General features: G+C 38.9%; 1 protein-coding gene across 5 annotated transcripts in view; it reads right to left on the reverse strand.

Annotated features, from left to right (window-relative positions):
• Positions 1-16,440, reverse strand: part of TJP2 (tight junction protein 2) — a 69,147-nt gene that overhangs the window by 18,656 nt on the left and 34,051 nt on the right. For 3 of the 5 annotated variants that reach the window (XM_051642174.1, XM_051642176.1, XM_051642175.1), the window contains 2 exons: positions 4,056-4,109; positions 1,845-1,969 (listed from right to left, as the gene is read on the reverse strand). In XM_051642174.1, the coding sequence (XP_051498134.1) occupies positions 1,845-1,969; positions 4,056-4,100 (170 nt within the window). In that variant the 5' untranslated portion in view covers positions 4,101-4,109. Of the gene's footprint in view, positions 1-1,844; positions 1,970-4,055; positions 4,110-7,957; positions 8,030-16,440 lie in introns of those variants that run through there. The other 2 variants (XM_051642173.1, XM_051642172.1) reach the window with 1 other exon arrangement.

Consider the following 16,440-nt stretch of genomic DNA (forward strand, 5'->3'; position numbering starts at 1 on the left):
CTCTGACTCCACTAGTACATTTTTCTGAAGACTGGAATTCAGGTCCAATCTACTCTGAAGAAAGGTGTTTTGGGGTGGGGCAGGAACCCAACCAAACTACAATACACAAAAAGTTCTCCCTGCCCTAAAACACAGGCCAAGAAAGAATATTAACTTGTCTGTTCAGGCCTCCTGCATGTCAGACAGATCATTAAGACTTAACTCACTTATACACAGAAGATAACACCATAACACGATTAATTAAAACCCATTATCTTCCAGAAAGGTATTTCAGTGCAAAAAGTGCAGATGTAAAAAAATAAATACATCTACTACTCATCATATTAGTGTATTCTAGTGACTACTCAGTTACTAACCTCAGACTCAGAGCATTGGCTCAACCTATTATTGGTTACTGTGCCATTTTCTGCTAGATAAAAATAAATCTTTAGTACCCATTATTTTCTCTTCACTGTAATCAAGTCACATCACAATCTTCTTTTTAAATAAGGAGATTACATGTTTTAAGCTTCTCTTCGTAAGGCACTTTATCTCTGCCTCCTGAATTATTTTTGAGCCTCTTTTCATACCTTCCAATTCCTTTCACTGAATGAGTATTCCAGAACAGCACACTACATCCCAGCATCAGCTTCATCCACGTGAGAGTTATAACAGCTCTCTTCACAGCCCATACATCCAAAGATGGTATCAAACTTTGTTATAACACTACATCAAGAGCTCCCAACTATTTATGCTCACTCTACCCTCAAATGGGTTGCAGAATTTTAATTCCCATACAGTCTGAAGAGTAGGCCTATATTCCTTGGTTTGATGGAAGGAATGGCTTTGCATTCATTTTCTTCAGAACGTGTTTCATCTGGTTGTGCCCCAATTGCCTTGTGCTGCCTGGTCATCATCAAATAACCTCACCTAGGATTTTAGACAATTTATGGACATGACTTAATTCCCAAGATTTTATGTAATTTGCGGGCATGATTTTATTCACAAACCACAGGCAATCATGAAACAGAATGGATGATTATGGTGTGCAGGAATCACGGCTATGAAATGAAGGTTTTGTATGTTTATGTCGAGAATAGTTTGTTACTTGCTTCAAAATAATCCTTTTATCCAATCTTTCAATAACTACTCCCATCAGCCTTTTCACTACCTCACCAAAACTTAACATTGGGCAAAATGGCCAGAATCTACTCTTTTGAATTATTATTACTGCACAACTTTGGCATCCTTCCAAATCGTCTATAGTCCTTATTAGGTATTCCAGGTCAAACGATGAACAACTGATCAGAACTGGGCTAGAAACTGTTTATCTCAGCCTACAGACTTAAAATTACTTGTTCATGATAGATGTTACCTTGTCAAAGATGATGTTACCAGGAGGACAACAGAAACATACTTCTTCCATATTTATTTTTCTTTCAAATACAATGTAAATATTTAGCAAACACTTTTGTTTCTCTTCCCTCCCTCATTATTTCTCCTGACACCCTAGGAGTGAAGACCTTTCTCAGGGCTGACTTGAGCTATTCTCTTGAAAATTAATGATTGTTTCCTGGAGGAAAACCATGAGAATATAGACACTAGGTATTTCTACTCTTTCTGGAGAAGAAATGCAATCTTAAAAGACACATACTCAAAATTTCTTACAAAATAACAAATAAAATCACCTCCAGGTGAAGCTTATTTGTTTGTTTTTTAATTTAAAACAGACATCTAGGTTTTCAAAAGGGTATCATATCTTGAGTTGATTAAATCACCAGTACTTCAACCGAGCCTGTCTGAAGGTTTTATACACTCTACAGCCATGCCCCTCAAAATATGCCAGAAGAGAAATAATTGCTTACTGAAGTACTCCATCTGCTGGGCCACCTGGGAGAACATCTGAAATGACTATTGATGTTTCACCATTTTCAAAATGAGGGTTATCTCTGCCGCCAGAAACTGCAATCCCAAAGCCTCGTTTTGAATCCTGTTCAAGAAAAACAAATACAACAAAACTCAATTCCATCCATAAGAATTTTGATGGGGAGAAAAGAAGAGTAACATGAATGTTCCTGTGATGACACTCTATTTTGATATTATTTAAAATATAATAGCTGGGAACAGAGAACAAGAGAAATACACAGCACCTCTAGATTTAAAAATGAATGGGTTTACAAATCTACGTAACAAGACAGCATGTTCCCGTGATCCAAAACCTCAGTTTACTTGTGGCAGTAATTCAGCAAGTACTCACAACCTTAGCCTGCATTTTGCTCCACCAGCCCACTGATTTTTCATCCCAAATCTATTGTTAGATAAATAAATTTTGTTAGTGATACTTGGGAAACCAGAACAGCTTTTCTAGGGTCTCAGCTGCATTGTGACTGCTATCAAGTTTGTAAGAACTACTTACTCCTTGATCAAACTTAACAGGATCATGGCTGGTTTCAAAAAGCATGTGGTGGCCTTGTGAATGATCTATAATTATCCTCTCTCACAAACATCTATTTTAAATATGTAATTTATGTCAAATTTATGCAATTAAATTGCAATGCAAATAAATGCAATTAAATATGTGATTTATGTCAAACATGTCATTATAGAAATACCGGGTTGATGAAGCCCTAAGATGGCATTCATAAAATCAAGGAAATACTAGGGTGCAAAGGAAGTATAACGGTAGAACAGAGAACTGTGAGAATAACTGAACTGCCTACGAATATGTGTGCACCAAACCATACATTTTGTTAAACACATGCATTTAATTTTATCAGCTATTTAACATACCTCTCCAATCACTATAAAACACAAATTATGCAAAAGTTAAGCAAAAAGCTTTAATATAGTGGAAAAGTAACAGACCAAAATAAAACTGGTGCTTTTCCCCCAGCTCATACCCAGTGTGTGTAGTTCATCACATGCCAGCTCATGTTCCACTAATGTTAATATTGTGTGGTTACTTCTTTGAGAAGAAAAAAAGCATTTAATTTATTTTTTTAAACAGTGCTTCACTTGCTGCACCTTAATTTTACAGGAGGCAAGCCAAAACAGGCTTTAAGCCAAAACAATGTAAGAATTCAAAATAATAGTAAAATTAATCAGTAGTGGCTGATGCAGCAAGTCCAATAGCCCTTTGCCACTTCAGTAGTGTAAGCCTGTCTCAGAGGCAAAGAAGAAATGATAATTTACAAGATATCCAAGATCTGAAAAGCTGGGAATTTCAGGAACTAAGGTCTGCTTCTGCAATGCTTCTCCTGTCTGCCTCTGAAACTTGAAAAACAATCCCTTCTCAACAGTGCAGCACATAGAACAGGCAGTGTAGGAAAGATCTCTGTTTTACCTTAGGTCATCATGGTGAGTTCATTGCAGAACGTGTAAAAAGATGTTAGCAGCCCTGCTTACAGCAGCTGCTGACTGAACTCAGGTATCAGAACAGCTGGCAAGACCACCACCAAAGTGCTCATCCTGTTCCACAGTGCAGCATCCTAGCCATTACAGAACTCAGCAACAAGAAGCTCTTTAACTCAAAAGGACTCTACATAATGAGATACTTCCTCTTTTCTTAGAAGAATTGTTAAAAGCGACATCTATAGTCTGTATATTTTAGAAATTTTGCTTACAGTAATTTTCCACTAGACTCTATTCTCATGGTAGATATTAAAGTATATATATAAAAAGATAATAATAAATCAGAGGAATGATGTTCAGTGATTATTATAAAGATTGGACATCAACCACAACTGTTTCATAGAACCATCTGCTTTGTTTTTAAGGCTATTCAATGATGAATTTAGATGTGTGGCTGAGATGTAGTATATTACACTGCCATTACAAAGACCAAACAGCAGCAAACACAGCACTGAAATTGTTAATTTAATTTACTCTGAACATTAAAGAGTCATGCTATTGTAGGAGTAACTAGTAATTAAGCTTTAAAATGAAAAACATATCTGATTTGGACAACGAATTAATCCTGTTCTAGCCCCAGATAATAACATCTATAGTAAAACCTATTTAGACTAAACCAGTGTTTGAATATTTGAAAACTAAAAATACAACAAGCGCTCACTCACCTTTTGTAAGGTCACAGTGTACTGTTCCCATATCAGCTCTTCCATGCCTGGGGCCTGTTGCACACAAAAACCAATTAGTAAAACAGAAAGCATGCAACTATCTAAATTAAAATGTGAAACACCCCATTAACACACATGCATAAAAGGAAGACGCATATTCTAAGAATTTTGTAGAGTTTGTGACAAATGTATATATTTTCACAAATTATTATTTTTCTTTAAAAAGGCAAAAAATATAAATAGCTCCAGAGTGGTAGAACCCCTTCAAATTTCACCGATTTTAACAGCTTATTCTGATTTTCTGGAAAAGTCTTATTCAGGAAAACATTCCATTCACATCACACAAGCATTATATAGTGTTGATAAAAATAACACAAAATACTTAAGAAAGACCTCTCCATTCCAGCATACAGTATGATGAGCAGCTGAAACTAAGGCTTTCAAAACAAACCACCCTTCAGATCTTTTGCCTCTTGTTCATGTGGATTTAACAACATGTTATGTCCAATATGAATACGTAACCAATTATTTAGGTACTGCTCAAGGAATTAAATTTTACAGGAAAACACAGTGTTGTCACTATATAGCACTGGCATATTAATTTCTGTGACACTTCTCAGAAACATTTTTTCCACATTTCCAGTTAAAACTGATCCTGAACTGATCAGTTTATCTTACACAATATAACCTGAAACCTTTCCAACATCACAGCTTAAAATATAATACAGAATAATCGCCCAGCTGTGATGCTTCATATAGTACACAGCCAGCCCCTTCAGTGCCTGCCCTGTAAAAAAAGGAGGAAAATGAGCCATAATATTTGATGCACTGCAAACACCTCAAAATGCAAAGCATATGCTGCAGAACAAAAATCCAGGCACTGCATCAGTATTTGCATGCACACTCAGGCTGTAGATTTATTTGTTTCTACTGCTAAAAGTGGTCTCATTTTTTTTGAAACTAAGTTTGCTCAGAAAACTGGAGTCAAGAGGGAAGCTCAGTTTTTGACTTAATGGTCTTTTAAGAAGCATTTAAAAGGATTACTGGCAACTAAACTCCAAAGCAATAGACAGAAGTGATACAAGAAGGGTATGCCTGTACTTTAAAGCATTTCTTGTAAACTCAAAGTCTTCTAGAAGTACACAACTGCCCAGCAAGCTATGGATGTTGTTTCTGAAAAGCAAAGAACCCCCTAATGTATTCTTCGAGTCTATTCTGAGCACCCCAAAGAGGAACCAGGTTTACATTTTCCATTGCACATTCACTGTATTGAAAAACAAACCTGAAATGTAAGTCCTGCTTAGAGTTCCTACGAGAATATGTAAAACATTCAACATTCTTGCCAGGGATTTTACAACACAGAGCAATGTTAAATTTCCACTATACTCTCAGAAAATGAACAATGCTTTCCAGTTTCCAGAACCTTTTGGGTCTAATTAAAAAAATAATTAAAAATGCCCAGGGGGGGAAGATGGCTTATATTAAAAATAATACAAGTAAGTATTTAAATTTCTACTCATCTAGATCAGACAAGAAAGAGTGGCATTTGTAACTGTTAATATTAAAACATTTGTGCCTCGGGTCCATGAATTACTCTATGGAAGCACATGGTGAAAATATTTTATCTGATATTCTCAGTTAATCAGCTGACATGTCTAACCCTTCAACTACCAGCTACTGAACTGGTTCACTACACACATTCCCTTACACAGAAAACCTTCTGTAAGTTAAAAACTTTCTCCTTAATTAAGCACTTTTTTTTCTGCACCTGTGATGCTGCAGTACATAAGTGACTAGGCATGTAAAAATGTGTGAACAGTTTACCAACTACTGCCCCTTGGCTACACCACTACTGTCATGTGTCATTTAAATAACAGTTGACTTCACTGAAGAAAGTTTTAGAAATTACAGTATCAAATGACAGGTAAAATTTGAGGGACAAGCAGGTAGGTTCAAATTTTGTAGAAGCGGGGAAGAAGGAAAATCTTTTCCATCCTTCTCACTGTATAAAAGCCTCACAACTTCCATGTGCAACAAGAACATCAGTTAAATTCAGTCTGCCCTGCACTATCCTCCAGCTCAGAATACTGAGTTGAGCTCTGTACAGGCAAAATTGCAGTGCAGGTGACATGCAACTGGTACAAGCTTACTACTAATGGGGACAAAAAGCAATATGCTTGCCTTTATCTTCCAGAAACTCTAAAACCAGATCTTTCAATACACTACCTACTAAAATTAGGCCTGAGAAATGACTGCTTATATAGTACCACACTGGAGAAAAGGACCAAGGGAAGCCCAGTAAAGACATTGGGATGGAATTTACGTGTGGGTATTCCTGTAAGGTAAGCCTACAGGAATTTCCTTCCAGACAGCTAGGCCTCCCATGAGCAGTGGCACAAGTAAAACCCTGCACACAACTGGATAGTAAATCAGAGCATTGTAAACTAACAAGGGTAAGTTTATTTTGTATTGACAAATAAGCGTCATGGTGTCTGGTCACAAAAATAAGTATTAAGAATGGGAGAGGAACTATTGCCTGTAGAGAATACAATTATGGTCTTGTGTGATGTTGAGCCTAGAAAAAGTTCCTCAGTATCAGTGACCATCTCCAGCATTTCTGTGTAAATTTTAGCATTTTGGTTTTAGGTTGAAACTCACTGAACATTAAAAAAAATAATAATAAAAGAATAACAATGCACTTTTAAATTCCTAAGTATTCATTCAAGTAATACATTTTTAGAAACTGCTCCTTCTGAAACTGTCTCTCTTTTGCTGGATGCTATAGTAGGGAATGAAAGTATACTATGTACTTGCAAAGCTAATTTTGTGCAACACAATTACCAAGACAACAGGACTGTTTTGCCATACCGATAAAGCTGTGCAGGCTCTGTGACAGTTCAGAGAACTGAATGGTCACCTTGGAAGCACATAAGGCACAAAACACATATGTACTTCCTCAAATCTCTAAGCAATAATCTCTTTAACATAATAAAACGTACTGCTGCTTGCCATTGCCATGATGCTAACCCATACTGACAGATTAGTGGGGAAGACTGAGAGGAGGGAGGGACTACAAAGGTTATAAATCATCAGTTGAGGACTTGATCAAAACTAAGATTGAAGTCTTCACCACAATTGCAAAATTCCTGTATTTCACATCTAGTAACATGACTCTCCTCTGAATGCATCCAGTGGTGGGTTACAAAAAGCCTCTATCACCTTGCCAATTTATTCATACTTCATCTGTTAGGAAATACAGTAGGATCCTGAGCAGTCTATGCATCCCTTATAGGATCACAAATTCACTGCAAAATTGCACACCAAAATACTGGGGAGAGAAAGGCAGGGAAAATGGTTAAGAACCCCACCTCCAGTTACTACGAGAAACTGTTCTGCAAGTCTACCCAGATTTCACAGACAGCAGACTACCTGCAGTAAATGCAAATTACTGTAATTAGCTAGTCTAAATTCATTAGTGACTGAAGTCAGTTCATTTCTAATTAGAATACCATAGTCAGGATTTGCTCAAATCTGCCTAATGCTCATAAAACAAAATGACAGGTGCTTTCTACGCACCCAAAATAGACTGTTTAACAGAATCTTTGGCAGGAAACTAGTCAAAAGTGCCAAAACTGTCTGTGTGCTATGAACAGGCAGCTGTTGCAGCTCTCACTGACAGTCATCAGAGATTTATGCAATTACCTGGTACTAAGAGATCACCGAAGAAAACTTCATTCACACTGAAAGAAGAACAAACCCAGAAGAGCTGCCCCAACAGTTAAACTGGGTATAAAAGTGACTTGGAGAGGCGAAGGACACATGAGGGGGAAGGGGACTGGGACGGGGGGGAGGGAGGAGAAAAGACTTAGAGCAAGATGCAACAGAAAAAAAAAACAACTCACGTGCCCTTTCAAAATCCCCAACTTTTTGACTGCATGTGACCACATTCTCTGCAGAGCTTGAGCTGTCTTCATTGTTGCACGATATAATCTGTGAGGGGACGCTGTGCATCCCCGTCTTTTCATCTGTTTCCACCACTCAACCCGGTTATGTAATTCTAATACAATAGTGGCCTACATACTCGAACAAATCCTGCTGTCAGTTTCACACAGAAACACATCAAAACCACAGTAGGGAAATCTACCACAAGTTTAACTAACTCTCACTATAAGAAACCACAGGAAAAAGCAGTACTGTAATCTTATGGTGTGTTTTACTTTTAGATTTTCAGGAACAGACAGGCATGTAGCAAGTTGCTCTTTTTCCAAGCACACACAGGTTGAAACTTCAAAGAAAAAAGCTTTTGAAGCATAGTGAAGATTATTTGAAAATTTCTATTTTTCCTATAATATTTTATAGTAAAAAATACCACTTGACTCCATTGCTTTGAGTAATGCTGCAGTTTAGCAGCATCTACCATGTCTTAACAATTTAACTGCTGAATCCAGGAAGTCCTTATGCAGAAATAACTGCATACATGTGAGTAATCCCCTCAACTGCACATGTAAAATCACATAAAAACACTTGCAGAACTCATGGACTTGGTTCCAGCAAGTAAAAAGTGAAAGAAAAACAAATTATAATAGCTGCAAATAACAGACACTCCCTCTGCCCTTAAACATTGAGTAAGATAGTTGTAAGAATCATCAGCTAATCACACAAACAGATGACTTCATTGGAAAACGGGTCAAGCTACCAGTACCACCTACGTCGCATGAGTGCTGTGAAACTTAAGCCTCAAGTGAACTTTTCCCCTAGACTTTAGGTAAGTTCCACAGTCCATGAACAGATAGGAACACATGCGAAGCTCAGTACACAACACTAACCCAAACCTCCATCTGCAGACTGCATTTTTCATTAGCGGAACAATTTTAACTGCTGAGGACTAAGAATTCAGACATCAGTGGAAAATGTGGTGGATTTTTTTGTTTGTTTTGTTTTTTGTTTGGTTTGGGTTTTTTGTGGCTTTTTTATTTGTTGTTGTTTTTTTTAAAGTTTTTCCCATTTAAAATCAAGACTGAATTCAACGTCCTCCTGTTTTTCAACCGTAACTCTGTATCTTTTGCACTAGCCAGAGAACTAGGATGGACACAGGCTTGCACCTTCTGCACCAAGCTGCTGACAGTGGACACCCTTGAGCCCACACAGAGCGGGTGTGGGAGAAACACAGTGACACCAGCCTCTAACTGGTGCTTCCCACTTCCAGAGCACACATTCCGATGGAAGTAGTTTAAGACGGTGATTAGAGTTCAGTCAAAACAGTACAAAATTGCCACTAGCATCTGTAAAGAAGGAAAAAATTCCTCTGAGCAGACTTGCACTCAGAGTTTCCAAAACTGTATTTTCATAGAATCATGGAATGGTTAAGGTTGGAAGGGGCCTTAAAGATCATCAGGTTCCAGCCTCCCTGCTATAAGCAGGGACACCTCACACTAGACCAGAATGCACAAGCCTCATCCAACCTGGCCTTAAACACCTTCAGGGAGGGGGCATCAGCAACCTCCCTGGGCAACCTATTCCAGCACCTTACTAACATCATGGTGAAGAGTTTCGTCCTGATGTCTAACCTAAATCACCCTTCTTTCAGTTTAAAACCATTACCTCTTGTCCTATTACTGCCCTCTCTTGTGAAGACTCCCTCCCTAGATTTATTTTTACAAAAACAGCAGGAAGTAGAAACAAATGCAAGGATATACTTGAGACTTAGCTCTCCTGCTTTCCTCCTCCTTGTCCTTAAAAAGCTTCAACAGTACTCCAAATAGGGAAATAACACCAAAAAAGAACTGTGACAATATGGAATACAAAAAAGGTGAAGCACTGTCCACAAGCTGTAGTAGTGGTTATAACAGCAATTACTCGTCTTCCTTGGTTTTGGACTGTCTTTTCTCTAATGGAAAAGGAGACAGATAGATTTACTCTACCAAAATTTAAAAGGAACCTGAAAAGTAAATTTTAAAAACTAATCAGGAAGCCTAGGAATACAAATATTCTTGCATAGTCAGGAGAAGAGCTGTTAACAGACTGACAAGTTAGCAGAAAGACAAAGGCTCTTGCATTTGGATATTATATTTTGCAGGAAAACAATTTATCCAAGATATAAATTCTTCTATTAATGTTTTAAAGTTAGATGGAAATAATTATTTTTATTTTAAACTAACAAGCAAGTGCTCTCCCAGACAGAGTCTTCTTACCCATGTGTTTCTCTGCTAAAGGTAAAGGAAACTAAGGCCTAATTTCACCCCCAGCACAAGACTACGACTGCAATTACGAGCCCTTCACATTTCACACCCGCTTGACATCTGTTATCCATAGATATTTAAAACTGACACTCTCTTTGAAAGAAAGCTCAACTACAGTGACTTACACAAACCTTGGTTCTTTGTGGGAGTCTATCCAGATGTTTGGAATCATCTAGGGAAAAATAATTTGAAAACTAAGCATGATGATCTGTTCTATAAACTGAAACTGTGAAAAAAAAACAACCAGAGCTCCCAGAAAACTCAACAGATCAACCTCTGAATGTCCCAACAAAGCCTTTCAGCAGGAGTCAGTATCTCGCTACCGACCTCAGTGAAGAAAGAGCTTCCTTACCTCAGCATGACTTTCCCAGCAGAAAAGCTAGCTAGAAGTCTTACACCTAGCACTGTCTGTTTTGATCTCTTCCTCTCTACCCAGCAAAGAAAATGTGTGTTCTCACACACATAATCTAGACAAGGCTGTGTAAGTAAGCTGAAGTGAAACCTGAAATAATCTTGTTGGCTCTGTATGGAAGTGACACACAAAAAATAGGTCTTTCCCCAAACCCACCCCCCCGCATATCCTTCATCTGCTAACCTGGGCTTATGCAGAAAAGCCTTGAAAGCTGAGTTCATGTTTTTCCTAAAGACAGACTCCTATACTGAAGATGATAAAGAACTTCAACTGAAAGTCATCCAACCTGTAAAGGATGGGGACAAAGGCTCTTCTAGCCACTGATAGAAGCAGCCAAGTGGAGAGACTCCAAAGCTGCATCAAGATGTTGGCAACACACCTGGTCTCAAAGAGCAGATGCATTATCAGAGGATTTGGAACTTGCCCTCACACGTCACCTGCCTGAATAAAGGCAAATGTGCCAGACAAAGCTGGATGGCCCTATATTTATAGGCATTCAAAGATGCCGATCCACTTCAATTTCTGGAGGATCTCCAAGAGATTCCTCAATAGACAGTAGAGGCTGAGCAAAATGAGAATCAATTCATACATCAGTGTGTGGTGTGAAGCTTCACACCTCTTTCTCAGCTCTAGGTTGTAGCCTACTAGGCTATTAAAGATGACTATGAAAAGGTAATCATGTAACACGAGCTGCAGTACCCAGAGATTGTCAAGCATTCTTTATGAATACAGTGAAAAATTACTGAAGAGGAACAGGACCTTTACCAGGCCCTTACCCTGCAGTAAGGAAGGCCACTCAAGCCACTTTTAAGTAAGAAGGCTTCGACTGAAGTGTTTTCATGATTATCTACCTATGATGTGGCAGATCGATTAAGATCAAGGAAGGTGAGAAAAACTATTTACCCACAGATCTTTTACAATACAGCCAACAACTCACACAAAAGGGCAGATAACATCGCATTTTCAACCCATAAATGCTCTAAATCAGAAAAGCATTTCCTGCTTCTTGTGTAGGCTCCTGCAGCCCCTAGAAGAGCAACAGATCACCCTGAAGAAACAGGTTCCCAGAATGATTAATGGCTCAGATTAAAGGAAGTGATAAAAAATGGTCTGCAAAAGATATCCCCTAGGAGTAACATGCAATTGCTCTTCAACAAGGCAGAAAGTACTTATTTTTTTATCTCCCAGTGTTATGAAGAAGAAACACAAATAAGGAGCAACTCTTGAATGTTTAAAGCATCATGTAGAAATGAGTTGCGCAAACAGTCCTTTCTTCCTCCCTTCAATAGAGAATTATCAGTTAGATACAGTCTTTGCTTTCTCCCAGATTTCCTGACAAAAGCAAATACCTTGCTAACAGAGCAAAGCAAGCACATTCATCATGTATTATCACACTTTGTGTGAGAAACATTTTTTCTAAAGTGCATTTAGAAGCACTAATCTCAAGATAAGGCTTGTCTATAAAGACCTATTTAAAGAAATATAAACTGAGCATAATGTTTCTAATAATTTTTTCTTCATAGATTTGGTCAGTTGAATCTGATTACACAGAAACACAGAACTTTTTTTTAATGCAAAAGGAGTGATGATGTCAAAAGCTTCTCTTACTTATATTTTACCTACGAGCTACACTATTCACTTGTTGTAATTTGTAAAGTCTATCTGGCAAATGCTACATAAGTACAATATGCCTATTTCAGGCATTCAAAGACAAATTGTTATTTCTTACACTGCATGAAAACTTTTTAAACCATCAAATTAGACGTGTTTACTAGACAATAAAGGTTTAGGTTTTTCACTTCTTTCAGAAGCAGTTTGAATACAGAATTACAACAATACACAGTCATTACTTGACACTGTGCAGCACAGTTTCACTATAAATTTTGCTTCCAGTTAGCAAAACTACTCCTTCTTAAAAAATACTCAGTGCCAAAGCTGTCAGCTGCAGAGCCAGGTGCATAATTCAGGCTTCTTGACTTCAGGTCAAGTAGCCTGTCCACTGAAGCTGTTGGGCGAGGAAGTAAATACAGATTTCCTCCAGATTTGTCAAACAGAAGTCCCACACCAGAACAGCCACTGTAAAAAGAAAACGGGTCAACCTTCTTCCACTGTGGCAGTTTTCGCTACCTAACAGATAGGAAAAAATTCTAGGATGGCTGAACTTACTTTCATTGCTTTATGACACTCCAAAAGTCTTCTAGACTGCAAAATGAACTGAAATCCAGTGCAATGCAGAACTGAGAAGATTAAGGGCAACAGCACTGCTCACCTGACTATTGAGAACATCAGTTGACAAACACATCTAGATCCATTTGCATTGTAGCTGTCCCATTTTGAGCCAGGATGAAGTCAATTTCCTTTTTACTGATTTTTTTTTCCCCTTCAGTAAGATCTCTTTTAACTAGCAGCAAAGTGTTCCAGTGAGTGGACTGATAACTCTGGAAAGTTTTTCTAACCGCTAGGACTACAAGGTCACACCTTTGCTCTGCCGGCTCAGACACTACAGGGTGATCTATGACCCCCCCATAGGAGGCTGAATTAGACAGACAGCAAAACTGGCCAGAGACATTCCATTCCATATATCTACGTAAGCTCAGAGGAAGGTCAGAGATCACAGAAGACAACTTCCTTCCTGCTTCTGCTTCCCTTCTTTTCCCTCCATGGCCAGCGTCCGGGGAAGACTCTGTCCATCCATCACTGTCGAGCCCCAGGCTCGAGCTCTCCTGACCCTCATCACTCTGTGCTTTCTCCAGCTGCAGCTCCGGGACTTTTCGGGACTGTTCCAGCTCAGGAGATGCTGTGGGAGTTGCTGGGGGTGGGGGGAGGCAATATGGGCTTTGTACATTTCCTGAACATATTTGTATATAATTGTATATATTTTCTTATATCATTAGTGTGTAATTAAAGCTGTGTAGTTTAGTTTTCGATCCAGAAAAGTCTCTCATTCTCTTTCGCCTTCCCTAGCTGGGTGAGAGGGGGAGGGGATCAAGAGCATTGTTATTGCTGGTTTAATTGCTGATCCTGAGTCAAACTGTGACAGTAGCCCTCTGTGAATTTGTATTGTCAATGTTACTAACATTCACAGTATAACACCCCAGAATTTCTAGCACACAAATTGTTTAAAAAATAAGCCAAAGGAGTAAAAAAAAAAAAACAACAACTGCATACACACAGAAGATCTCTGCTGATTTGGAGCTTTTACAAGTTTTGTGTTTTTAGACTCAAAACATATCACTCAATCCAGCTCACAGTATGTCAGTGACAAACGATGCTTAAACATAATGCAGTATATCACACAATCTGCCCACAACAGGCGTCCTTGAACTTGTATTCTTCCAGTGGTTCATGGTGACAAAATACTATCCTCAGTTGAAAGAATTTTTTAAGAAGTTTACCCAGACACAGGCAAAAAAAAACCACAACAGAGGCATGGGATCTGAGCTTTGAAAATATTTAATTATTCTTCAATTCCAAAAAATAAAGGGAATAAAAGTAACCTGGACACTGAAAAGAAGCCACTAAAGAATGTGGCATTAGGCATCCTTTTGCTGGATTACTGAGCAAAGCACATAATCTCTGAATTGTTTTACTTCTTTCAACTCTGTATTGAAAGAAACACTTCAAGAAAACTGGAGAGGCTGCACATATAAATATCTGAGTCATACTCTCTTTTGGAGGAAAAAAAGAATCAAATGTTTTTCAGGGAAATTTATATCTGGCCATATCAATAAGGTACTGCCTAGCAAAACGGTGTTTCCTATGTATTGAAAGTCAAACATTTACCACTTATTTTGAAGACTTTCAGAAAGCAGGACAAGCATTCTAAAAGGAAGAAAGGGCAGAATCAGGGTTTTCTTAAAATATTTTGAGTTCAAGTCACAATTCACATTATAAATAGCTAATAAATATCCAAGATGGGTTTGTTTCTTTGCTTTACAGATGCTTTCTTCTTCTCAGGCTTGTTAAAAGTTTCCATGCCTCTAGAAACAGGCATCTTTAGAAGATACAGAGAAGACCAGAACCCAATTTCATCTTTGGCAACGCAGGTTTCTTTTCCCAAGCACACATATCTCACAGGCTGGGTATGATTGCACAAGATATGAACCAAAACCCGCAACAATTTATACCCTCCTTCAGCTCATTTACATGCGGCCCCTTGACTCACTACATGAATTCTGCTGTTTGGCTCTTCAAAGTAAACCAAAACAGCTTTCAAAAGCATCAAACAGCTGCTCAGGTTTTCCCACTGGATTGCTCTATTGCCATTTCTATTGCCATCTCCTGCTGAACTGGATAGCCAAGGAGCAGCTGAACAGTAGGTGAGGAAGCAGAAGGAATGTTAGAACTCTGCACCTAAGATCAACTAAACCATCAGATAAGCTTCACCTTCAAGGATTCTCTAGGGTAGAAAATCTAGATTATATTGAAGAGATATATTGAACATATAATTGTAGGATCATTTAGGTTGGAAAAGACTCTTGAGATCAAGTCCAAATGTTAACCTCACTCTGTCAAGTCCACCATGTCCCTAACTAAGTACCACATCTGAACATCTTTTAAATACCTCCAGGGATGGTGGTGCAACCACTTCCCTGGGCAGGCTGTTCCAGTGCCTGGCAACCCCGTCACTGAAGAAATTTTTCCTAATATCCAATCTAAACCTTCCCTGGCACAACTTGAGGCAGTTTCCTCTCATCCTATCACTTGTTACTTGGGAGAAGAGACCAACCCCACCTCAATACAACTTCCCTTCAGGTAGTTGAAGAGAGCAAGAATGTCACCCCTCAACCTCCTGTTCTCCAGGCTAAACAATCCCAGTTCCATCAGCATCTTCTCATAGGACTTGCTCTCTAGGCCCTTCACCAGCTTTGTTGCCCTTCTCTGCACACACTCCAGCACCTCAATGTCTTTCTTGTTGTGAGGGGCTCAGAACTAGACACAGTACTCGAGGTGTGCCCTCACCAGTGCTGAGTACAGGGGCACAATCACTTCCCTGGTGATCCTGGATACTCTACTTCTGATGCAGGCCAGGATGCTATTGGCCTTCTTGGCCACCTGGGCACACCGCTGGCTCATGTTCAGTTGGCTGTTGACCAATACTCCCAGGTCCTTTTCCACCAGGCAGCTTTCCAGCCACTATTTCCCAAGCCTTTAGTGTTGCCTGCAGTTATTGTGACCCAGGTGCAGGACCCTGCACTGAGCCTTGTTGAACCTCATAAAATTGACCTTGGCCCATCGATCCAGCCTGCCCAGGTCCCTCAGTAGAGCTTTCCTACCCTCAGGCAGATTAACGCTCCCACCCAGCTTTGTGTCATCTGCAAACTTACTGAGGGGATCCAGGGCACCCTCATCCAGATGATTGATCAAAATGTTAAACAGAAGTGGCCCCAGCCCTGAGCTCTGGGGAACACCACTTGTGACTGGCTGCCAGCTGGATTTTGCTCCAGTCACCATAACTCCTTGGGCCTGGCCATCCAGACAGAAGCAGGGAAACAGAAGCAATACAAAAAAAAACTTCTAATGGAAAAGACAGAAAAAAAATGTTCCTGAGTGGCTTTAAGGGTACTTAAGACTATGAAAAAAATATATTCTCTCCTGCTTTTTAATCCATCTTTGATGAAACAATAGATTACTATGCTCATGCATATACTTTACCCTAGAATATCCTGATAAAAGGTCAGGTTGTCTGTTTGCTGATACAGTTATATAGTTATAGTTATTAAGTTATTAAGGC

This window comes from Apus apus, chromosome Z (assembly GCF_020740795.1).
Source record: "Apus apus isolate bApuApu2 chromosome Z, bApuApu2.pri.cur, whole genome shotgun sequence".
NCBI lineage: Eukaryota > Metazoa > Chordata > Aves > Apodiformes > Apodidae > Apus > Apus apus.